Source organism: Molossus molossus, unplaced genomic scaffold, assembly GCF_014108415.1.
Source record: "Molossus molossus isolate mMolMol1 unplaced genomic scaffold, mMolMol1.p scaffold_m16_p_3, whole genome shotgun sequence".
In the NCBI taxonomy this organism is placed as follows: domain Eukaryota; kingdom Metazoa; phylum Chordata; class Mammalia; order Chiroptera; family Molossidae; genus Molossus; species Molossus molossus.
In genome coordinates, this window is record NW_023425366.1 from 108,060,604 (window position 1) to 108,087,374 (window position 26,771).

Below are 26,771 nucleotides of genomic sequence, written 5' to 3' on the forward strand. Positions count from 1 at the left end.
ACCTGGAAGACAAATGACAAACTGCAAATATTTTTAATTCATATCACAAATATATAAAGATCTAGAAATTGATAGGAAAATACAAAACCAACCAACAATCCCGTTTATAAACAAAGACACACAGAGTCCACAGTACATAAAAGGAATAAAACAGTTCTTAAATATAAGAACAGGAGCTCAAGGTCACTCACTTCAGAAATGTACTTATTCATCACCCATCAGACTGGTAGAAATCCAAAATTTGAAAAGCCTCTATTAGTGGAAGCTACTGTATTTGAAAAATACGGAGTTAACATACATAGCTATTAAAAATACAAATTGGGCCCTGGCCGATTTGGCTCAGTGGTTGGAGCGTCGGCCTGCGGTACAGAGAGACCCAGGTTCGGTTCCCGCTAAGGGCATGTACCTCGGTTGCAGTTTGTCCCCGGCCCTGGTTGGTCGTGCGGGTGGCAGCCACTCGATGTGTCCCTTCACATCGATGTTTCTCTCTTCCTCTCTCTCCCTCCCGCTCTATCTGAACAAAAAATGGAAAAATGTCCTCGGGTGAGGATAAAAAATAAAAAATAAAAAAAATACAAATTGGTATAACCAATTTACTGGTATACCAATTGGTATAACCCAACTGGTACAACCAATTTACTGGGCAAAAACTATCAAAATCACACATGCACATGTTTGACCCAGCAATTTCACTTCTGGGAACTTATTCTACAAATATATACATCTGTGCAAGCAATACTACCACTCATTACAGCAATGCTTATCTCTGCAAAATAATGGAAATGAAGCAGATATCCACCCACAGGAGACTGGATAAATTATTATGTACTATACATACAATGCCAACCATACAATAGAATATTATGCACTTGAGGGAGGGAAAATGCTCTGTGTCTCAATACAGAAAGATCTCCAAGGTCCATCGTATGTGAAAAAGCAAGATGTACAACAATGTGTATAAAATGCTCTTTTGTGAAAAAGAGGGAAATACAAATTTCTATTTTTTATTTGGTTAAATTTGCATAAAAAACCTCTACTCCTTTGCATGTTATTTTTGAACCACATCAATGTATAATCTCTTTGTGTCAGACTGCATTATTGGTTCCAATTCGTCACCATCCCTACATACACACCCTTGCTATGGCTTCAGTGGGGGTAGAATGTACTTTCCCACTCTCTGACATGACTTGGCCATGGAACTTGCTTTGATCAATGATATCTGGGTGGGATAAAGGACATGCCAGTGGCTTGCCAGAAATCAGAACATACTATAAAGCCACAGTAATCAAGTCATTATGGTGTTGGCATAGTAATTCACAAATTATACACTGGAGCAAAATAGAGAATCCTGAATTAGATCTCAGGATATGTGAGAGGTTAACATTAAACAGAGTTGAGTTCAATACAGTGGAAAAAGAGTATTTAGCCTACCTCAAAAAAACAAGAAAAAGCTCAGATAAACAATCTAACTTTACACCTAAAGGAACTAGAAAAAGAACAAATGAAACCCAAAGTAAGAAGGAAACAAATAATAAAGATAACATAAAAAAATAAATGAAGTAGACACTAAAAAGACAACAGAAAAATCAATGAAACCAAGATCTGGTTCTTTGAAAAGATAAACAAAATTGACAAACCTTTAGTTAGACTAACCAAGAAATAAAGAGAAAGGTCTCAAATAAACAAAGTTAAAAATGAAAGAAGTGGAGACTTCCGGTCAAGATGGCGGGTAGGTAAACGCGGTATCGCATCCTCCCACAACCACATCAAAGTTACAACTAAACTACAGAACAACCATCATTCAAAACCGCCTGAAATCAAGCTGAATGGAAGTCCTACAACTACGGAATTAAAGCAGCAGCCACATCCAGACTGGTAGGAGGGGCGGCGGCGGCGCGACAAGCTGGTCCCACACCCACGTGTGGCGGATAAAAATCAGGAGGACACCTTGGCTAGGAAGGTCCTTCCTGAGGACTGAGGGGTCCCCATCTCACACCAGATGCCCCGCTCAGGGTTCCAGTGCCAGGAAGAGAATCCCCATAACTTCTGGCTTGAAAAACCAGCGGAAACTGAGGCTCAGGGAAGCTGAAGTGGCTGGAGCCCCAGGCAGCTCCTTAAAGGGCCCACGCACGGACTTATCAGACTCACTCCCTCTAAGCTTGGAGGGGAGGCAGCTCAAGGGGCACCAGAGACATACAGGGAAGAACTGAGCTGTTTGGCACTGGAGCGAGGGCTGGAGAGGGGGCTTTCTCGGGGACAAACGTGCTGTAAGAGGCCTTTGTTCCTTTGGTGAGCCCTTCCCGGGGGCAGCAGACAGTCGCCATATCTGGGACTCCAGCAACCTGGCTCACACTGGTAGCTCCGCCCTGCTGACTCCCTGAGGCCCCGCCCCACCCAACTTTCAAGCCCACCCAAGCTGTTGCCACTTGCTTAACCATAGGATTGGCCTGTCTTGGATCCTGCTTCAGGTTTTTCCTAAATTCTTTCAAACGAGCAGCATCTGGTCTCAGCGAGCCCCATACCTCTCATTAAATAATACACTGAAACAAACACAGGGAGGCAGCCAAAATGAGGAGACAAAGAAACAGGTCCCAAATGAAAGAACAGAACAAAACCCTAAGAAAAGAACTAAGCGAAATGGAGATAAGCAACCTAACAGATACTGAGTTCAAAATACTGCTTATAAGGATGCTCAATGAACTTAGTGAGAACCTCAGTGAACTTAGGGAGGGCCTCAAGAGCATAAAAAAAGCCCAGTTAGAAATCATGGATACAAAGTTAGAATTGAAGGAGGCATTAACTGAAATAAAGAATAATTTACACAGCTTCAATAATAGAGTATGTAAATCCAAGGAGCAATCCATCAATTTGGAATATAAGGAAGCAAAAAATCCCCAATCAGAACAGCCAAAAGAAAAAATAATCCAAAAAAATGAGCATAGTGTAAGGAGCCTCTGGGACAACTTCAAGCGTGCCAACATTCGCATCTTGGGGGTGCCAGAAGGAGAAGAGAGAGAACAAGAAATCAAAAACCTGTTTGAAACAATAATGGCAGAAAACTTTCCTAACTTGGTGAAGGAAACAGACATACAAGTCCAGGAAGCACAGAGAGTCCCAAACAAGATGAACCCCAACAGGCCCACACCAAGACACATCATCATCAAAATGCAAAAGGTTCAAGACAAAGAGAGAATCTTAAAAGCAGCAAGAGAAAGGCAGCTAGTTACCTACAAGGGAGTTCCCATTAGGCTGTCAGCTGATTTCTCAAAAGAAACTTTGCAGGCCAGAAGGGAGTGGCAAGAAATATTCAGAGTGATGAAAACCAAGAACCTACAACCAAAATTACTCTATCCTGCAAAGCTGTCATTTAGAATCGATGGACATATAAAAATTTTTCCAGACAAGAAAAAGTTAAAGGAGTTCATCACTACCAAACCGTTATTATATGAAATGATGAAGGGTCTTTTTGAAGAAAAAGATAAAATGTATGAACAAACAAAATGGCAATGAATACATATCTATCGACAATGGAATCTACAAACAAAATGAATAGGTAGAACAGAAACATTCTCATAGATACAGAGAACATTTTGTTGGTTGCCAGTTGGGAGGGGGTTGGGGGAATGGGTGAAAAAGGTGAAGGGATTAAGAAGCACAAATTCATTGCTAGACTGACAAAGCTCAAAGGGAAAGGGGTTGAGGGGGTGGGAAGAAATAAACCAAAGAACTTATATGCATAACCAATGGACACAGACAATAGTGTGGGAAAAGGTGGGAGGGGGGCGGGAGTGAGGAGGAGGGGGTCAATGGGGGAAAAATGTGGAACATCTGTAATACATTTACATCCAACAATAAAGATTTAAAAAAAAAAAAAAAAAATGAAGTGCCCTGGTCAGTTTGGCTCAGTGGTTGAGTGTCGGCCTGCGGACCAGAAAGTCCCACGTTCAGTTCCCGCTAGGGGCACGTACCACAAAAAAAAAAAAAAAAAAAAAGGGAAAGAAGTTACAATTGATAGAAATACAAAGAATTTTAAGAAAGTACTACAAACAATTATATACCAACAAATTAGACAACTTAGAAAAAATGGATAAATTTCTAGAACTATACAATCTTCCAAGACAGAATCAGAAGAAACAGAATCTGAATAAACTTATTCGTACTAAGAAGACTGAATCAACAATCAAAACCTTCAAACAGTTCTGGCCAGTTGCTCAGTGGTTAGAGCATCAACCCACAGACCAAAGACTCCCAGGTTCAATTCCGGCCAAGGGCACGTACCTTGATTGCTGTTTGTCCCTGGCCCGGGTTGGGGTCATGCAGATGCAACCAATCGATGTGTCTCTCTCACATCGATGTTTCTTTCTCTCTCTCTCTCTCTCTCTCTCTCTCTCTCTCTCTCTCTCTCTCTTCCCCCCTCCCCCCCTCCCTCCCTCCCTCCTACTCTATCTGAAGATAAATGTAAAAATATTCTGGGGTGAGGATTAAAAACAAAAAGCCTTCAAACAAACAAAATTCCTCGACCAGAGTTTCACAGGTGACTTCTACCAAACATTCAAAGATATAATACCCATCGTTCTTAAACTCATCCAAAAAACTGAAAAGAAAGGAAAGCTTCCAAACTTATTCTATGAGGTCAGCATTACACTAATACCGAAAGGAGACAAGGACAGCACAAAAACAAAACAATTACAAAAGAATATCCTTAATAAACATACATGCAAAAATCCTCAAAAAACATTAGCAAACCAAACTGAACAATACATTAAAAAGGTTCATACACCATGATCAAATAAGTGGGAGTTATTCCTGGGAATGCAAGGATGGTTCAACATCTCAAAATCCATCAACATGACACACCACCTTACCAAAATGAAGAATAAAAATCATATGATATCAATAGATGCAGAAAACGCATTAGACAAAATTCAACATCCATATTGATAAAACATTCTCAACAAAATGGGTATAGAGGAAATGTACCTCAACATAATAAAGGCTATATATGATAAACCCACAGCTCATACTCAATGTGAAAAGCCAAATGCTTTTTCTTTAAGATCGGGAACAAAACAAGGATGCCCTCTCACCACTTTTTTCCCAACATAGCTTTGTAAGTCCTACCACAGCAATTAGGTAAAAAAACAAAAATAAACAGCATCCAAATCAGAAAGGAAGAAGTAAAATTCTCACTATTTGCGGATGACATGATACTATATAGAAATAACACAAAAGAATCCACCAAAAAACTATTAGAACTAGTAAATGAATTCAGTAAAATTGCAGATACAAAATCAATATACAGACATCTGTGGCATTTCTATACACTGATAACAACTATCAGAAAGAGAAATTAAGAAAACAATCCCATTTACAATCACATTAGAAAGAATAAAATACATAAAAATAAAGTTAACCAAGAAGGTGAAAAACCTGTACACTGAAAACTATAAGACAATGATGAAAGAAATGGAATGAGACACAAAAGATAGTCCTTGCTCATGGATTGGAAGAATTAATATTGTTTAAATATCCAAATTACCCAAAGCAGTCTACAAATTCAACACAACCCCTATCAAAGCTCCAACTGCATTTTCCACAGAACTAGAACAAATAATTCTAAAATTTGTTGGAGCCACAAAAGAGACCAAATAGCCAAAGCAATCTTGAGAAAGAACAACAAAGCTGTAGGTATCACACTATATGATTTCAAACTAAACTAAAAGGCTATAGTACTCAAAACACTATGGTACTGTCATAAAAACAGACACATAAATCAATGGAACAGAAATAAACCCACATCTATAAAGTCAATTAATCTATGACAAAGGAGACAAAAATATACAATGAGGTCAAGACAGTGTCTTCGATAAATGGTGTTGGGAAAACTGAACAGATACATGCAAAAGAATGAAATCTGATCACTTTCTTATACCACGTACAAAGATAAACTCAAAATGAATTAAAGACTTAAATTTAAGACCTAAAACCATAAAACTCCTAGAAGAAAACATAAGCAGTAAACTCTTTGACATCACTCTTGGCAATATTCTTTTGGCTATGTCTCTTCAGACAAGAGAAACAAAAAATAAAAATAATAGGACTACAACAAATAGGATTACACCAAACTAAAAAGATTTTCCACAGTGAAGGAAACCATCAACAAAACAATAAGACAACCTACTAAATGGGAAAAGATATTCACCAATAATACATCAGATAAAGAGTTAATATTCAAAATCTGTAAGGAACTCATACAACTGAACATCAAAAAAAAAAAATCTGATCAAAAAATGGGAAGAGGACCTAAATAGACATTCTCTAAAGAGGACACACGGATGGCCAATAGACACATGAAAGGATGCTCCACATCACTAATCATTAGGGAAATGCAAATTTAAACCACAATGAGGTATCACCTCACACCCATCAGAATGGCTTTCATCAATAAATCAATAAACAATAAGCGTTGGCAAGGATGTGGGGAAAAGGAAACCCTTATGCACTGTTGGTGGGATTGTGAAATACTGCAGCCACAATGGAAAACAGTGTGGAGGTTCCTCAAAAAATTAAAAATGAAACTACAGCCCTGGCCGGTTTGGCTCAGCGGTTAGAGCGTCGGCCTGCAGTCCAGAGAGACCCGGGTTTGGTTCCCGCTAAGGGCACATACCTCAGTTGCGGTTTGTCCCTGGCCCTGGTTCGGTCATGTGGGTGGCAGCCACTCAATGTGTCCCTTTCACATCATGTTTCCCTCTCCCTCCCACTCTATCTGAACGAAAAAAAAAAAAAAAATGGAAAGATGTCTTCGGTGAGGATAAAAAAATAAAACAAAACTACAATATAACCCAGCAATTCCACTTGTGGGTATTTATCCTAACAAATCCAAAACACTAATTCAAAAAGATATATGCGCACCCCTATGTTCACTGCAGCATTATTTACCATAGCCGAGATATGGAAGTAACCTAAGTGTCTGTCATAGATGAATGGATAAAGATGATAAAGACAACAAACTGATGGTTGCCTCATGGGAGGGGGTTTGGAGAATGGGTGGAAAAGAAGGGATTAAAAAGTATGAATTACCAGTTAGAAAACAGTCACAGGGAGATAAGGTGAAGCATAAGAAATATAGTCAATATTTTAATAACTATGTAATAGTATCAGATAGATAGGTACTAGACTTAACAGGGAGATCATTTCATTTGTAAATGTCTAATCACTTTGCTGTACACCTGAAACTAACATAATATTGTATGTCAACTGTAACTGAAAAACTTTAATTTTTAAAAAACAAATGTGTAATAAAAGGCTGAAACATTCAAAATAAAATTATCACTAAAAAATGTACTTCTGCCTTGCTATATTTATGCTGGTGTTTATAGATTTATTTTCTAAATGAACAAGATGTCATTGGTGATCCAAAGCAAAAGAAATGTGGAAGGACATCAATCATTAAAATCTATTTTAAGGCTTCAATTATCTATCTGTTCACCTTCAGTCATTAAAGTGATTTGATATCTACCAGATATAAGTTTCCTTTGGTGCTCAATAAACCAAGAACAATCTTGATAATATGATTAATTAGTGTAGGAGTGCTTTGTCTTTGCATATACTTGAAGGCATTTTTTGTGTGTTTAATTAGCTGAGGAAAAACTAGGGTTTGTACAGCCATGGCATAACATTTTATGGTTGGTATAATTATGTTCTTTCACAAAATGTCCTGTGGAACTGCTGGCGGATAAAATTTTTCGTTGGATGAATCCTCATCCAAGCAAGTACATATTTGTATTCATGAGCTCATATAATGGGCAAAGAGTTTCTAGAGACCTTGAGTAAAGCCATGCAGGATTAGCCATGAAGAGTAACATGAATGATATGCACTTGAGCTAATGATGTATACTTCCTCTAGAGTTACTTAGAACCTCACTCCACTGCTTAATTTACATTTTACATGTTTATAGCTAGAAAGTCTGTGAGTGGATAAGTACACTGTGGTGCATCCAGACAATGGACTATTATTAGTGCTAAAGAGAAATGAGATATGAAGAGGCATGGAAGAACCTTAAACACATGTTAATAAATGAAAGAAGCCAATACAAAAAGGCTACATTCACTTTAATTCCAACTATATTATATTCTGGAAAAGGCAAAACTATAGAGATAGTAAAAAGATCAATGGTTAAGAGGGGTTAGAGGGAGTGAGGGATGAATAAGCAGGATGCAGAGGGTTTTTAGGGCAGTGAGTAGTATGGTATCATACTATTCTGTATGATACCATAATGATGGATACATGCCACCTTATGTTTGTCCAAACCCACCGCATGTACACCAAGAGTGAACCTAATGTAAGTGTGGACTTTGAGTGATAATGATGTGTCAATATGGGTTCACTGATTGTGACAAATGTACCATTCTGGGGGGGGGTGTCCATAGCTTGGAAGGTTGTACATATGTAGGAACAGGGATATACAGAAACTCTCTGTACTTTTCTCTCAATATTACCAAAAACCTAAAACTGCTTAAAAAATAAAAAGTCTACTTAAAAGAATTTTTTTTAAAAAGGCAAATGAAAGACATTTTCAGATAAACCCAAACTAGGAGAATTCATTATCAGCAGACATACACTGTAAGAATCCTAACTGAAGTTCTCCAAGCTGAAGGGAAATGATACCAGAGGGAAACCCAGATCCTCAGGAAGTAATAAACCAGAAATGGTAAATATGGAGACAAATATAAAAGGCTATCTTTTTACCCTCTTAATCTCTTTAAAATATACCTGGCTTTATACAGCAAAAATTACAACAATGTGTTGTGGAATCCATAGCATTTGAAAATGTACTAACAGCTAATACAACCACAGCATAAAGTCTGAGAAAGGTAAATGAAATTATAAGGTTGTGAGGCTGTGTATTTTACCTGAAGTGGTACAAAAAAGTAGAGTGAAAAGTTCAGCACATATATTGTGAGCCATAAAGAAACCACCAAAATATAATGCAAGAAACTGGGGGGGGATGATGCAAAGGCTCCATGTCTTCACAGGCATGTGGGTTACATGAACATGCAGATTTGTCCAAACTACTGGAACTGTGCAGTTAAGATCTATGCATGTCACTGTATGTAATTTTTATCTACATTTTTTAAAGTGTCTTCCTAAAAAAAATAGCACCTGGCTCAGCCTAGTTATTCAGTTATTCCACTAACAGTATCAGTTTAAGAAATACTTTCCTTTTGAACATACTTCTTTCTTTCTTACCTTAGGGCCTTATTTAATACATGCTTGTCCTTCTGCATGGAACATTCTCACCTCCCACTCTTCCCCTGGATAATGCCTGTCCTCCCCTTGTTCTTCACCTCCATGGCATTTCCTTTGGGAAGCTTGCCAGACATTCTTTCATCAAAGGCCAAATTAAGATATCCTGTCACTTGCCCCCATAGCAACCTGGACTTACTGCTGTAATTAAGTTGTGCTTATCTGCCTATACTGTAAGATCCGTAAGGGCACTGGCTTGGTATCACTCACTGCTGGATTCTCTACACTCTACACAGAGCCTGGGTCCCAAGTGCTGGAGGAAAAAAGCAGAGACAAAGAGCTCCAACATCGATTTTCCTCCTAACATACCGTTTCGCTCTTTCCAAGTCATCATTTGCTTGCTCCAGCTCTCGGATGTATTTCTGCAGCTGATCTTTAATTGCCTTTGTCTGGGCTAGGTCATCCTCCAAGGCGGAGATCTGCCGGTAGCCTTCAGAATGCTGTGTCTCAAACTTCTCCTGAATGACAAAACCAACACTGAATGAACAATTTAAGACTTCTGATGAGCTCTGTTTATCCCCCTCTTCCCCGTCTCCTTAAAATACTGAAGGTTAATCCTGGAACATATGCACTCCTGCTATACTGGACACATGTTTTTAGCCACGGAGCATCCATTCCCCTCACTCTCCACAGCCTGCCAGCACCCTGATTTCTTTAGGGGGGTTCTCTCTCCATTATTACAGAGTCATCGTGGGACCATCCTCCCATCACACTCACTGAAGAAACTTCGGCCTTCCTTTCCCACCCTCCTCCTCAGCCAGGAGATAAGCCTCACTGCAGTCCACAGGACCTTTTCTCCACAGATGTGGACTCCTAAGCAAGTGACAGAAGAGGGCAGAACAAGGAGCTGTCATGTCCTGAGTGCTTCCTGCCTCCCAGCTCCTTGAACATCTTGTGCCCTGCCCCCTCCAAACATGGTCCTTGTAGATGGTCAAGGAGCACCCATCTTCAAAACAATCATTTTGCTCAAGGTGTCCACAGCCATAGAAAGCCATGTAAACAGCCTAATCCATGAGGGCAATATGAATCCACATCACATGACATCCCTGGATCGCAGAAAGAACATCAGGGATCACAATGACTTTGGTTGCATGTGCCACACAATAAGACCAGGACATCATGTACTTAGTTTGACAACTGTTCTGACTTTGTGATCCAGGACACTCCTCCCTGCAACATGGGGGAGTCAGAAGGAACTTCTGGGCCCGTGGGAGAGGAAAGAAAGGAAGGAAGGGAGGAAGGGAGGAAAGAAACAGAGAGAGAAAAAAACCTGTTATGAATTATGAAAGGAAGTTTAGTGCTTTCCAAGGGAAAGAACAGCTCAGATGACTTTTCAATGACGTTTTTGCCCAACTGTAGCAGCTAACATTTATCATTTACCCTGTGGCACCCTCTGGTCTCAGCAGGCTAATTATATTGCCTCATTTAATGCCATTTCAGAGATGCAGGGAATAAGGCTCAGTTACTTAATTAGCCCAGTCACCTGGTAACAAATGACTGAACCAAGATCCAACCTGCATCACCTGGACTCATGCTCTTAAGACAACTATGCTAAACCTCCCTCACCATTTCAATCCAGGTGATATAGGTGTTGATCTCTCTCCCTTTTCCTTTCCTTCATTTCTTCCTTCCTTCCTTCCTCTCCTTCCCTCCCTCCCCCTTCTTCACCAAACACCCTTACTACCTTTCCTTCATCCATCCACAAGAGAAAACACCCACTTTCCACAGGAAAGGCCCAACGTCTAATTAGAAAGTTAAAAAAAAAAAAAAAGGCAAACTCCTTTATTTTCTTTACCCAGTCGAGTAAACAAAGCTGTTGCTAGAATGACGTAATGGTGCCTAGGCCAGAGAGGCGTGGAGAGCTGCTGTGAAGAGGAACACCCACAGAACAAGCAGATTATTTACAGGGTGAGGACAAGGAGGGCATTCCACACACTCAGCCTGCTGTGTCCCCTCTGATGCTCCGTTTCCTGGCTGAGAGCAGAGGAAGCGCCTCCACTGGGGCAAGCAGGGGCAGAGCAGGCCCCGCGCACAGCGAATTCCCAGGCATGGCTCTGATGGCCTCACACCCTTTAGGTGGGTGCATCTCCAGAAAAAACGAGAGGGTGCAGGCTCCTAGGTTATTAACCTAAATTCAAATTCAGGTTCTCAGAGGATGAAGTTAACGAGCTTCTCCACCAGCATAGAGATTCAAATGATGTCCTTTGAACTTATGTACATGAAAAGATGTTGCTGAAATGTTGTGCTTTCATTTGGGGATAATTATAATGAGCTGTCAGCTGATGGAGGCATCAATAGATGCTCTGTTTGATCCCTTACAGGCCTTTTTATTCAACTTGGGATGAATAAACCAGTTGTCAAGAAGTCTGACTCAGTTGAATGCATTTTTCTTAGGTGACAAATATGGGCTGGTGGCACTTCTTTATTCCAAGGTATTTCTATTTCTTTCCCTGCTCTATGCTCTACATCTCAAGGATCTGTCATCTGTCTCAAGGTCTTCTGCAGGTTCAAGGGCTCGGTTTTAAAGCCATTAATTACTTAGTAATAGCTTGATATTTATTCAGCATCCATGGAGGGCCTCCTTCTCTCTCCAAACTATTAGCCATACCATTGATTTTCCTTCCATAGTTTTCCATCCCCAAACCCCCTTCAATTTAAGAGCTATGATTCCTTGGTGCCTATGGCAGGGGTCAGGATGATAATAAAGTGAGCGAAGTGGGCCAGGTGTAGGAATAAAGTAACACTAATTCCCTCAGTTACGGAGGTTGTGGGTGGGCAGCAGTGGGGACTGGGGGAACTGGAGAATGCTGGCTCTGTCTAAGCAACCACAACTCGGCTTTTTGCTGTTATGGAAGAATGCCAATGCTCAAAGGAAACAGGGATTCCAGATTTTTATAGCCTCACAACTTTGAGTGTTGATATTAAAGATATAAATTTCACTTTCAAAAGAATAAACCTTAAACCCTCAACTCTTGTTACTAATAGCTTGAGATATTTACAGGAAAGTGTATAGTATAGACGTCTGCAACTCACTCTGAAATGCATCAAAACATAATACAGATTAATGGATGGATATATATATTTATATATATAAATAATTAAAAGTATGGCAAAGGTTACTGATTGAGCTTAGATGGAGGATACAGAGGTGTTTACTGGAAAATTCTTTCAACCTTGCTGTGTGCTTGAAAACCTTCATGATAAAAGGTTGAATAAAAACCACTAAAGCCTAAGCAAACAGCACCTAGGGACCAGACTACTCTGTCGATAACCACTTTGGGTTCTGTGGTCTACAGCATAAAAGCTTCAACACCACAGCTCAGCTTCCAAGGTCTTTCCTCTGTCCCTCCCCATCTCTCAATCCCCAATCCATTTTTTGGTCTTACTTTTTCCCATGTACCAGCAAAGCCAGGTTTCCCAAGGTCCACCTGACACTCATTCTTGTCCGTGTCTGTGGCAGGTCCAGATTAACTTTTTTTAAAAATGTATTTGTATTGATTTTTAGAGACAGAGGGAGAGGGAGAAAGAGATAGAAACATCGATGTGAGAGAGAACCATCGACCATTGACTGGCTGCCTCCTGCATTCCCTGACTGAGAATTGAACCGGTGACTTTTTGGTGCATGGGTCGATGCTCAACCACTGAGCCATACCACCTGGGCCAGATTAACTCTTTATCGACTCCTGGACACACACACACACGCCCCACCCCATCCCACCCCATCTTCAAACCCTAGCTCAAGTCCTCCCAAGTGCCTCCATGAAGCTGTCCCCAACCTATGTAGATTTTTCTCTCTGGAGGATTTCATGGTCAGTATTATTTAACTCAGCATCTTTTCCTGAAATGCCTCCTGTTGTTAGGTTTGTCTTCCCTAAGAAGCTTCCAGAGGGCAAGTAGCATGTCTCCTTCCATCATAGCTAGCCCTGCACACAATGCAGGGCCTTGGCTCTTTCCCACAGCAGCTCATCAAAATTTACATGGGGAGCTTAATTAAGAAAAAATTAATAAAAAGATATGTAGACATCCCAGGGCCCCACCCTGACTTACTGAGAACAGGAATCTCAGGGCGGGGGTGGGTTTGGGCCTGTCTGATGTTTACGAAGCTAGCCAGGTGATCTGCCTGGCAGCGAGAGCCAAAAGCAACAGTCTCCAGGGCACAGTGTTATACTTAGTGATCATGTGTTAAGCCTTGAAGAATATCCAAAAGGCAGTCTTTACCCTTTAGAGCAGTGCTTCTCCAAATACTTAGCAATGTCTGGAGATATTTCTGGCTATCACACCTGGGGGAGAGGGTGCTACTGACATCTAGTGAATGGAGACCAGGAAATCTGTTAAACATCCTACAATACATCCTGGCCGGTTTGGCTCAGTGGTTAGAGTGTCAGCCCGAGAACCAGAGAGTCAGGGTTCGATTCCAGTCAAGGGCACGAACCTCGGTTGCGGTTCGGTCCCCAGCCCTGGTTGGGGTCAGGCGGGAGGCAACCAATCTATGTGTCTCTCTCATATTGATGTTTCTCCCTCCCTCTCTCCCTCCCTGCCACTCTATCTGAAGATAAATGGAAAAATATCCTCGAATGAGGATTTAAAAAACAAACAAACATGCTACAATGCAAAACCTAACCCTCACAATGAAGAATTATCTGGCCTCAAATGTCAACAGTGCCCAGGTTGAGGAACCTGCTCTAGACTGGCACTGTCCAAAAGAACTTTGTTATGATGGAAACATTGCACAACCCTTCCGTCCAATAATGAGACCCACTAGAGACGTGACTACTGAACATTTAAAATGTAGCTAGGCCCTGGCCGGTTTGGCTCAGCGGTTAGAGCGTCGGCCTGCAGTCCGGAGAGACCCGGGTTCGGTTCCCGCTAAGGGCATGTACCTCGGTTGCAGTTTGTCCCCGGCCCTGGTTGGTCGTGCGGGTGGCGGCCACTCGATGTGTCCCTTTCACATCGATGTTTCTCTCTCTCTCTCTTCCTCCTGCTCTATCTGAACAAAGAATGAAAAAGTGTCCTCGGGTGAGGATATAAAAAATAAAATAAAAAATAAAAAAATAAATAAAATAAAATGTAGCTAGTATAACTGAGGGATTAAATTTTTATTTTAATTAATTAAAATGTCAATGGCCACTTGTGCCTAGGGGCTACCATACTGGACAGCATAACCCTGGACTTTATAATATAATGATCAGCAATTCTAGCAACACTCCATACTCTAAAACTGTCTGCTTTTCACATGCCTTATGAGATTATAGACAATCCACGAATGGCTCTGGGGACATGTGTGGGACTTGCTTCTCACAGAGCTCCTGGCACATAAAGAGGTCAACTACCAAATCAACCCAGTAGGCCTAGAGGTGGGAGTGAGCCCAGGGTTCCCTTAACCAGTCACACACGTCACATTGAAAGCATTTCCTGTCACCCCCCTCCTCACCTTGATGGTTTCCAGCTCCATGCGAAGGCGGTTATTTTCTGACAGGAGGTCCCTGTTCCTGGTTTCAATTTGTTGCAGCTGTGTCTCCAATTCAGCTTCATATTCTCGACTTCCCTCCTGGAATTCTCGGAGCTCCTCTTGTGTATTCTCTGCCCTACAATAGAATTCCCAGATGTCAGATAATAATATACTGAGCATTTACATGCTGCTGAGTTTTATATATGGACCAGCTTTTTATTCAACTACCTCTTGTGGTAGAAACTATCATTATCTTCATTCTACAGATGAAAAGATGAGGTTTAAACAAGATGAGTGACTTGTCTTAAGGTCACATAAGAAGTCAGAAACAGAGCTTGGACCTGAACCCAGGAATGCCTGACACCAAAGCCATTTCTTAAACAATTCACTCTTCACTCATTCATTCAACATATATTTTCGAGCCCAACATGTAGTAAATATAACTTTGGATTGTGTATTCCCTTCAAATTTATATATAAGTAGAAACTGGACATAATGTAAACGTCACTTATAACACCATTATAATGTATCCATACAGAAGATAAAAAAACCATGCCCATAGAAGAAAATATACAACTTTAACACAGACAATGAAGATATCAAATTTGTTAAAGATTTTGGTTCAGTCTATTCAAATACATACTGCAGCGAAGAAATCAAGAGAAGGCTGAGATTCAAAAGGACTAGGAAACATCAGCAAGGCTAAGGTCATCCACACCTTTGTATTCCCACATACTATGTACAGATGTGAACACTGGACAGTGAAGGAGGCTGATATTAAAAAAAAAAAATGATTCATGTGAAATATGAAGTTGGAGGAGAGTTCTACAAATACTCTGGACCACCAGAAAGACTAACAAGTAGATCCTAGAGTAAATTAAACGTGAAACATCACTAGAGGCAAAAATGACAAAACTGAAGCTACTTTGGACACATCATGAGAAACAGGTTTCTTTGGGAAAGACAATAATGCTGGAAAAAATAGAAGGCAGCAGGAAAACAAGAAGACCAGACATGAAATGAATTGACTCCATAAAAGAAGCCAGAGGCCGGTGTCTGCAGGAACTGAGTAGGGCTGTTATTTACAGGGTTGCCAGGAATTGGGCCCATTCAATGGCGTGTAACACACACACACACACACACACACACACACACACACACAAAATGTGTCCCTACCCCACCCTAAACATCCAACTCTAGCTTCTCAATCTTTAAAATTCAAGTGACTTGCCCTGGCCAGTTTGGTTCAGTGGTTGACTGTCAGCCTGTGAACCAGAGAGTCCCGGGTTCGGTTCCTGCTAAGGCACATGGCACAAAAAAATAAATAAATAAAGTGTACCAGAAACCTCAACTTCCAATTGGGAGGAGGAGTCAATATTAAATAAATAAATAAATAAATAAAATAAAATTCAAGGGACTTTTTTTTTTTTTAAATACCAGCCTGAGTTATCTTTAAGTCAAACTAAGAATAAAGAAATTAGAATGACTAAAATTAAAATAAGACCTCCACGTGGAGATTATAATAGTCCATGAGAAACAAAAGAAACAATGCTGAACATACACACACACACACACACACACACCCTCCCAAATATGGGCACTAAAACACTGGCTTCCGATTTTAAAATCTGCAACAACCCATTTTGCTAGGCACAGGAAGTTCTTTCCCCACACATGAAGCACTGACCAGATATGCCATCCAGGAAATGATAAAACCTGTCAAGAAAATAAGATGGAAAGTAATTGTTTGCTTAGGATTACAGGCTTTGGAGTTCAAATTCTAGTTCTGCTACTTACTGGCTGTGTGACATGGCAAATTATTAGCCTTCATTGAGGCTCAGTTTCCTCATTTGTAAAATGGGGTGATAATGGTTTTTTCATGGGATAATTCTGAGATATAACTGAGATAATGTACGTTAAGCCTTCACAGTGCTTGGCATATAATGTGCCCCCCAAAAATGACTGCTGCCATTATGCTGGGAAGAAAAAGCAGGGTGAACTTTGGAGAACTGACCTTTGCTTATAGGTCATAGCCAGATCTTTCCAATAGTTAGCTGCTTCTTCCTCAGAGCTGAACGTCTTTCCAGGGTCCTCCATTGTGAAAACAGGAGAAGAGGTCACTCTTCCTGTGGCATGGTGTCTAGGAGAAAGTTTTAAAATTATTACCCTGGTTAAACAGCTGATCTTTAATGGGGGGGAAATTCCTGAACTTTACAATGGATTAAATGATAAAACACTGTCAAATCATTATAAGTAAACCCAGACAAAATCCAGCCCACCTGCATGTTTCACTCCAGAGACAGATAAGACTATTAGGATTTGCTGATTTATTACATTGGAAGGAGAGGAAATAAGGAAAATATGGAGGTGAGGACATTTCCTGGGGTTGTAGCTTAGGCAACTAGGGGCCACCACCATCCCCATCACTAGAGATGCAGAATATCAGAAGGAAAATCTCTAGGGCAAGGCGATAATGAACCCAATTTGGGACATGATTAGTTTGATATGCCCATGACATATCTAGATGTGACACTGGATCTGAAACTCAGGGTTAAAGTCTGGGCTAACGATACAAATTTAAGAGTCATGAATTTGTAGCTGGTTCTTCCCTTTTTCTTGTGACGGAACCACTGGAGAATCTAATGAGGACTATTTATGGAACTCTGAGGAATGCCAGTGTTTGAAAAGGGGGGCAAGGAAAGAAACAGTCATCGGAGGAGACAGAAGAGAAACAGAGAGATAAGAACCAGGAAGAGTGAGTTGTCCTAGAGTATGTGGTTTCAAGGGGGGAAAAGGGGGAACATTCCACAGTATCCATGATGCAACAGAGAAGCTGGTAAGATAAGGATTGGAAAATATCCCACCAGACTTAGCGAAATGTTGGTCACTGGTAATGTGAACAAGCATAGTTTCAATACAGTGGAGGAGGAAGCAGACATAAACTGGGTGGAGGAGTACGTGGGAGGTAAGGAAGGGGAAGTCCATGGGATTTCGGAGAAGTGGGTGTGAGAAGAAAAGGAGACAAATTAGACAGCACCTAGAGGGGAGGAGGGGATAGAAGCCTTGGCTTTGAGGGCTTTGAGATATCCAGAGCAGCGATTAGGAAACATGTTCTATTAACAGTTGTCAGTTTATAGACTTCCTGCTGATAGAGCCTCTGGATGTAATAGCTTATTTTCTGAATTTATTAAAGGCTCTGAGCATGTCAAAGGGTCATTAGGAATCCCAATTAGATGCCTCCAAGGTCCCTTCCTTCCTTCAGTGGAACTCACAGTCTGCAGTATGCATCCTTGGGGACAAAAGAATGAACACAACCCCTCAAGTTTCAAGACATAACTAACAAAGCTGTATTTTGGGCTAAAAGTACAAACCATTCGGCTAAATACGGTAGTGTTGACGTGGACACAATAACCAACTTCTGGATTCCTGGTAAAAATTGAACAATAACACCTATATTCGAGCACAGTACTTATTAATAACTCTATATTTCTTAGTACCTGTATGCACATGTTTTCTCCCTCCTAATTTCCCTTCCTTTCCTAATTCAGAGAAAACATGCCTTGTGCCTTCCCACTTACCCCCTTCTGGAGAACAATTTCTCTGAAAACTTGATCTAAGCAGAGAAGCTGGATGGAGAAGAAAGCTGTTAATTTGTTGACCCCCCCCCCCCAGCATTCCTTCTTTTATCTTTCTGTAACAACATCCCAATATTCTCATGGAGGAACTGACCCTACACTCATTCCATGTGGTTCAGATGACCTTGACATCATCTTCTGCACTTGGGAGAAGGCACATGCCTACTCATGCCTCCAGCATCAGTTAACTGGCTCAGGGGTGGGCCTAACCAACACTGAGCCAATGACAGGTCAGCCTCACGCAAGCTGAACAAAGCATTGGCTCAGGGGTGAACTTAACCCAAGCTAGCCAATAAGGGTGGGCCTAACTTAAGCTAAGCCAGTAAGTGTCCAGACGCAGGCCTTTTGCAGAGCTATCAAGAAACAAATTCCCTAAAGTGTTAACTAACCTATTGCGATAATCATTTTGCAATATATACATGCATAAAACAATCATGCGGTACACCTTAACTTACACAATGTTATATGTCATAATCATATAGCTGGGGGCAAGGAGATAACTCTTTTTCCACTAGTGTTTGTTAGATGGTAGGAAGTCCAAATGCCAGTGATCATCTTTCTATCACAACAGTGGAGACAGCCTGAGAATAAAGCCAAAACACAAGAAAGTACGACCAAGAGGTAGAGCGTTTGGGTCCTGATGATATTGTTTGAGCACCTGGATCCAACTGTACCTGACTTAGTTATGAGAGATAATCAACTCCCTTTCTTGGTTGTACCATTTAGGGTTGGATTTCTGTCACAAGATAGTTCTAATTAATATATGGAGTGATAGATCTTATTTACTCAAAGTAAAAAGAATGGAGTACCTTGAGTGTAAATAACAATAATTAATATGGGGATGGGTAAGGGTAAACCTGAGTGTGGTGCTCCCTGCTCAAGCCATATGCTCTAATGAGCCCAGATCACAGCTAATATGCAGTCACCAAATCAATGTCTATAGTGTCCAGAGCACAGAGTCCGTGCAACTGTAAGTGAGCACTGTGTGGCCATTAATGATCTTATTAAGGACAAATGCATAGCATAGGAGGAAGTCTGCATACAGTAGGGTGAGAAAGTGAAGAGCTAGGAACAATGAATGTACCCTGAGTGTTTGACTGACTTTTCCTGCTGTTTGGAAAAAAAATCATGTCCAAGGTTCAACATAATTAGTCCCTGCCTATTTCTCTAAACATTTTCCACCCCCTACCCATCACTTGCTTATATATTCCAGCTACACTTCCTTCTTTCCATTCCTTAAATACACCAAGCTTACCCTACCAAGCTTACCCTACCTCAGGGCCTTTGCACTTGCTGTTCCCTCTGCCTAGAATGCTTTTCCTTCAGATTTTGTGGCAGCAGGATTCCTTTTTGCCATTCAGATCTCAGCTAAAATGTCTTCCTCAAAGAGACCTATTTGAAAACCACCAAATACCCCCTCCAGCCCTTCACTATCATATTAACCTCCGCTTTGTGTTATCACTATGAGTTTTGTTTTTGTTTATCTTTGTTGAACATAGGGACCGCCTCCATATTTTATATTCCCAATACCTTGAACAGTGCCTGGCATGTAATAGGCACTCAATAAATACTTGTGGAATGAACACACACAGGAGGAGAGATTGGCCATTAGCTGGATGGGGATATGAAGTTAAGAAAAGGCAAGATGCAAGAGACCTTCTGAAGGCTAGTTTATAATTTACATCTGTAAATCCCTAAGATGCTTATTGGGATGGGGAAAAACCTCTCCCTCAGCACCTGAGTGACATCTCCTTAATGGGAAGGGGCTGGAGGACAGGATGCCATGGTTCAAACTACCCTCTCCTCAAGTTTGCATGATAAGAAGTATCTGATCTAGTTACTAGAGTTTACGAACCTTCATCCTGCACTCTATGACAGACAAGTTTTAGAAAAGGGTTTCTTAAAACATTCTTATCATGGCCAGTGAGACTTAAAACTTAATCCTCTGGAAAGAAATGAATTTGTGATGTTTCAAGAGGCACTTCCCTTGTAGGAGGGGCTCTAAATACAGCCATGCTGATTGGAAGGATCTGGTTTTGGACTTCAGGTACTGGGATAAACTAAGTAGAGACCTAAGCTTATGGCACAGCTTGCAGAATCTCTCACTTCTTCAACTAAAGGGCAAAAACCATAGGCCTGGCATTTCAACCAAAACCTCTGCACTTTAAGAACAATCCTTAGGGAAGAGAAAAAATACACCACAGGCTAAGAGGGAAGAAATAACAGCTTTGTCTTGAAAGAGCAATCTTAAAAATATGTTTCCTTTGCCATGTGAAAATGTCTCAGAAAGTTCTAATATGTATTATTCTCTGCCGCAGAAAGCAGATAAGATGACTTGCAAAGGTTCCCTTCTTCCAGCATTTATCTACTGCATTTTAACATCACCTTCTAGTTGCTGTGTGCTAGGCATTTAATAAGTTAGTTTCAAACAACTTTATCCCCTTTAAGCCATTCAGCTATAAGAGTAAAAGATCACCTGGTTTCTTTGGAGCTGGAACAGAAACATTTTAAACCAGACCCGGGGGTGGGGGGGTTTTAAAATTCAAGTTTAAGGTCTCCCTGGGGTTGCAAAAGACTGATTAGAGGTCAAATTCACTCATTTCATTTGGTCCACAGTCTTTTAAAAGGCACTGTGACAGGCAGGTGTTAGCTCTTGGTAACACACAACTTTGTACCCACTATCTTAAAAAACGAATACTGCTACAGACATTCAGTCTAACTTGTGTTCTCAATACACCATCAGGCCATCCCCAGCATGGTGGACAAATCTAATGGGTACCTCAACTGTATATTCTACAGCATGCAAGGAAGAACAAACTGGGACAAGTGTTTCAAAAACTATGTTTTTCATAACTTAGATCTACTACTACAAAACTGTTTCGCCAAACTTTTTTTAAATGTGTTTTCCAGGATTAAAGTTAACAGAAAAGTCTGAAAACACACCAGAGACACATGCCTTTACTTTCAAAACTAGGAAAAAAACAATCTCTCTTGGCTTCCCTCTGATTGAAGAAAGCCAGCCCATGCTGGTCAGGAGCAATACACACCTATAAACCATCAGGCATTAACTCACTGCCCTCCTTCACTCAAACCCCAATCCTTCCCAATCAAAACAAATGGAAGAGCTGAAGGGAAAGAAAGAAGTTGCTCCAATCGCTTCTATGTTATGAAGCAGGCTTTGCACTTTGCAGAAGTGACATCATTAGGACAAGATCAGTCAAGAGTCAGCAAGTCTGCCTTCTGTTTTCGTGCTTTCAAAGTCTATAATGATCTACCTAAAAAACAGATAGGCATGCAAGGACCAATGCTCAAGGCTGTACACCATCATGCACTGATGGAGAAACTGGAGAAACTTAACTGTCAACAGAGGGCTGACTACTGGAAAACTATGCAACTGTTAAGAAAAATTATATGGAAGAATTAAAATGGAAGCAAGTTCATGATATGTTTAAGAAAGGATGCCATTTTAGTTTACAAATCTATCTCCCTCTCTTCTATGCATACAAAGATGTACCAGATTGTGAGTGAAAGAGGCACTGAGATGAGAACTTGCACCTGACACACTATTAAGTACACTGATTTTCACAGTAAGCATATATTGCTTTTGAAATTTTAACCCGAAAAAAATAGCTGTTGTTCCAGGTTAATTTTATTCTACTGAACCAAAATGCCAGGGAAAGAGCTTTTCCTACTGTGGTTTCCCTCCTCCTCCATCCCTTTGCAAACATTTCTGAACATCTAAGTGCCAGGCACAGCTGGGAGAGGCAGATACAAAGCACCTACATCACTACTGGATGCAAACAAAGTACTTGTAGCTGACGCAAACTTTCTATGCACAGGTGCGCTCATGTTAGGCAATTATCTTGTAAGGAAAGTGAGTGTAACTTCTCTGGCTCACATGTTTTAAGGCAAAAGAACACATGTCCAAAATGGGATAAAATATACCAAATGGAGGCATCTGAGACATAGATCGCTTGGATCTAATCCTACACAAAAGATACACTAAGAGGAAAGATTTAAGTTTCAAAACTGATTGAATACCGTGTGTATTTGGGTGGTCAGGTACTAAGCGTCTCTGGGAGTCACTGGGATTCAATTCCCCTTCAAAGCACCCTACCCATGTCCTAAAATGCCATCCTATCCCTAGAATACACAAACAAAACCATTAAAGAAAACGACAAATATCTGACCAGTGCACGCTGCAAAGGCCATTTCTTTACAAAGGAAGTTAAAGGGAGCCTAGGGCTAAAAGTATAAAAGGCACAAGCTTGGTACAAACCCTGGACAAAGAAGTCAGGGCAGCTCAGACCCTCAGGAGGCAGAGAACCCAAGATGACTGGAGAAGATAATGCAGCTTCCCCAAAAGCGGTGTCAGGGGGGTGGCGGGGTTTCCCATGACCTCAGAGAGGTAGGCAAGTCCAGCCACTGCATTCAAGCTGTAAAATAAGCGTTTTCATCCTTTATTCAATCCGTCCCCAAAGTGCTGTCAGGGGAAATCTGAACCGTCCTGCAGCAGAGACCTGAGAAACGCGAAGGGAAGGAGACGGTTCCAAACACGTTCCCGAAGGGAGGGAGGTGGAGAAAGGAGGTTTTTTTGGAAAGAGGCCTGCAATCAGGGTGGGGAAGCGGGCAAGAAGGGCTACGGGGAATGAGGGTAGGGGGGGGGAGAAAAAGGGGGCAGCAGAAGGAAAAGGGGTGGCAGGGATTGAGGAGCAGAACACAGGGCGAGAAAAAAGACTGGGGAGTCAAGGAGGGGAGTTTGAGGTGGGAGGGAATAGGAGGGCAGAGTAGCAGGGCAGCGAGAACTGGAGACGAGGAGGGCAGAAGGACCGAGGAAGTCAAGGAGGGAGAGGAGGGCAGCGACAAAAAGAAAGTTGGCAAAGGCGAGGAGCCGGGCTCCAGGACACTAGAGTGGGAAGGCACAAAGTTTGGAAGGGAGGCTCCAGGGGCGCGGGAATTTTGAGCCCAGCGCCCGGGAAGCGACGCGCAAACGAGGGGACCGCAGGGTCCCTGCACGTCGGCGGCCGGGGGTCCCGAGAGCGCATCGGGCTACGGGGCGGGGCAGAAGAGTTTCCCAGCGGCGGTGGCGGACCCAGGGCTGCGCTCAGCCCCGGCGGCAGCTGCAGCCCCACACTTACCCGGGGTAAGGCGACGAGAACGGGCGGCGACCGAAACGGCAGGCGGCGGCTGAGGGCGGTGTGGCCCGGACCTTGGGCCCCCGCCCCCGCCCTTGCGCTCACGACCCGCATCGCTTATTGGCTGCTGCGCCACGGGACCGCGTCCGGCTCGGCCAATCAGTGCCGAGCAGCGGCGTTTGGAAACTTTTTCCCAGGGTCCGGGCGCGGCGCGGCCACGCGGCGGCCCTGCGGCGGGAGGGGGTTTGTGAGGCAGCTGCTGCTGGGTGGTGACCTAGCGGGCCTTGGAGGATGCTGGCTGCTCCCCGGACACCGGGGGGAACGGGCTTGGACTTGTGGGCCAGTGCACTTCAAAACAATACGACTCCCTCCTCTTGAGACGGATTTCATTTCCCCTTTCTTGCATTTTCCCCCAAATCAGAGAAAAGGACAAAGATTCTGGTCCGTTTAGGCTAAGCATGCCCCACTTCTTCCCACTCTTTTACATCTAAAATAAAATTTTCAACATTACTACCTTCTTAAAAGGTTGCAAAACTTGGTGCATAAGAGTTTGGTTTGGAGCTGTCTTTGAACCCTAGCTCTGCCACTTACTAGCGGAGTGATCTTGAGCAAGTCATTCTCTGTGACTTAGTTTCCTTGTTTATAAAATGGGTTTTCTGATTGCTTAATCCTATAAGGTAGAATCCTAAGACAAATAAGTTAACTTGGCATTTGTAAAGCAATGCCTAACACGTAGTTAAGTACATCCATGTATTCGTTAAGTGACCTTAACTTAGGTTTTCTCATTTAATTCTCACAGCAATCCTACTTGTTCAGCAACAATTATTTATTGAGCACTCACGCTTCTAGCACAGCAAATGTCAGACAAGATGCCTATCCTCAGAGAGCTTATAGTACTAAGAAAGAAACACACTAAACCACCAAACATAAAAAGTAAAATAATTTGCCCTGGCCGGGTTTGCTCAGTGGTTAGAGCATCGGCCTGCGGTCCAGAGAGACTCCGGTTTGGTTCCCGCTAAGGGCATGTACCTCGGTTGCAGACTCTCCCCACCCTCCACCCCCACCTGGTTGGGTCGTGTAGGTGTCAACCACTCCATGTGTCCCTTTCATGTCAATGTTTCTCTCTCTCTCTCTCCCTCTCCCTCTCTCTCCCTCTCCCACTCTATCCGAATAAAATATCGAAAAATGTCCTCGGTGAGGATTTTTTTTTTTTTTTAAAAGTAAAATAATTTCAGACTCTAGTAAGTACTATGAATAAAGCAAAGTCACGTGATAGAAAGGGGCTGGGGAAGAGTCATTTCAGATAAAATGGTCAGGGAAGGCCACTCTAGATCACAATGGAGCTGAGACCAAGATGATGAGAACCACAGGAAAGCACTTTCAGTGTCATCATTTTATTTTATTTTATTTTATTTTATTTATTTTTTATCCTCACCCGAGGACATTTTTTCATTTTTTGTTCAGATAGAACGGAAGGGAGAGAGAGAGAAAAAAAAACATCGATGTGAAAGGTACACATCAAGTGGCTGCCACCCGCACGATCCAACCAGGGCCGGGGACAAACTGCAACCAAGGTACATGCCCTTAGCGGAAACTGAACCCCGGTCTCTATGGACCTCAGGCCGATGGCTAGGGCTGGTGTCCTCATTTTAAAGATGAGAAAACTAAGGTACAGAAAGTTAAATATGTTGCCAAATGTCTCACAATTAGTAAATAAGAAATCATGCTTTAATGCTGGGACTGTTTTATTCCTACACTCGGGTTCTTCAGCACTAAGCTAGAGGCAAAGGGATCTTAGTTACTCTGACAATTCCCAGCACACTCATAAAATCCCATCTGCCTCCCTGCCATGGTTAAGAATGACCTTTCTCTAATTCTCCTTTGTTTTGACTCCTCATTGGTCCCTGAAGAAACTCAGAGACAAAAGGGAACCACCACCTACATCAACAGGGTTAAGAAAAGTACCAAAATGTCTTTCCGGGGAACTTCCATTCTCGTCCCAGATGCTAATAAATCATTTGCATCTTCTTGAAACTTTTGCTCTTATGCTTTCTTTCACTTCAGAATTTTATTGACCCTCACCATTGTGTGAGGTTTCTGGGCAGGAAACAATTACCCCAGTTTACAGATAAACTGAAGCACAAATTGATGAGGTATCATATCAATCCTGACTAAATGGTGCTAATCAAGTCATGTCAACTAGTTGGCTTTAGATTTCCTTCATTTTCCATTTTAAAAAGAGAGCGAGGACATTGAAATTGTTATTATTAAGCTCCTCTTCAGGAACAGGAGTTTAGATAAATGTTGTTAACGAGTTTAGGTAAATGTCATTTGGTAAAAGCTTAGAAATGAAAGGGAAATTTTGGTGTACTTCAAAACTTGATCCTCTCTTGACTCCATTTACTTTCCTTGTAGCATTCAGATATGAATAAGCAGAGAACTCAGTTTCTCTTAAGTCCTTCCATCATAATTTATCATTTCAAAAAATTAAACAAAACATAACATAGAAGAAAAGTTGCTGTGGGAGAAACTCCTTTAGGGGCAGCCAGGTTAATCTACGAGCTGAACTGAGTAGCACAAAAATCAATGTTCATCCTTGTTTTATAAACATGAAGACTATAATTTGGACAAGAAAAAAACTAAAAATTACTCTTACTCTCTGAAAAAAAAAGCGTTTGTACAGCAAAGGAATAGAAATAAGATTAACAGAGGCTATACTTAAGAAAATATATCTAAGGAAAATGTTAAAGCACTCTCACAAATATCAAATTGTATTTTGATTCATAATTATCTGCTTCCAAGGGCTGGTGTACTCTGCACAGGCTCATGTTCTACAGAAAACAAAATTACTTTTCTTGAAAGATTATTTGTAACTCAGAGTTTTCATTAGCTTTCCATTTTAGGAGATTTTTTTTTTTTTTTTTGGTACGTGCCCCTAGCAGGACCCAAACCTGGGACTCACTGGTCTGCAGGCCCACGCTCCAGCCACTGAGCCAAACTGGCCAGGGCTAGCTTTCCATTTTGTTTGATTTATTAATTTTTATGTACTGCATTTAACCTGTTGAGACCAGGCACAACTCTGGCCTTGAAAGAATGCCAAAGTCAAACAAAATGTGTCTGCTCTTTATTATGTTTTGTGGCTAAAATTTTTTTGAAAAAGAGTTTTTAAAAATCCACAATTATTTTGTTTCCTTTTTTTATACCTTCAGTTAATATGGTCTATGTTCAGAGACACTCAACTAGAA

General features: G+C 41.5%; 1 protein-coding gene across 4 annotated transcripts in view; it reads right to left on the bottom strand.

Moving 5' to 3' along the window:
- NDE1 (nudE neurodevelopment protein 1) overlaps positions 1-23,601 on the bottom strand; it is a 44,306-nt gene extending 20,705 nt beyond the window's left edge. Inside the window, exons 1-4 of one of the 4 annotated variants that reach the window (XM_036278639.1) lie at positions 23,530-23,601; positions 16,771-16,896; positions 14,739-14,892; positions 9,617-9,765 (exon numbers count right to left, since the gene is read on the bottom strand). In XM_036278639.1, the coding sequence (XP_036134532.1) occupies positions 9,617-9,765; positions 14,739-14,892; positions 16,771-16,853 (386 nt within the window). In that variant the 5' untranslated portion in view covers positions 16,854-16,896; positions 23,530-23,601. Of the gene's footprint in view, positions 1-9,616; positions 9,766-14,738; positions 14,893-16,770; positions 16,897-18,846; positions 18,977-22,670; positions 22,773-23,529 lie in introns of those variants that run through there. The other 3 variants (XM_036278640.1, XM_036278638.1, XM_036278641.1) reach the window with 3 other exon arrangements.
- Between the last annotated feature and the right edge of the window lie 3,170 nt (positions 23,602-26,771).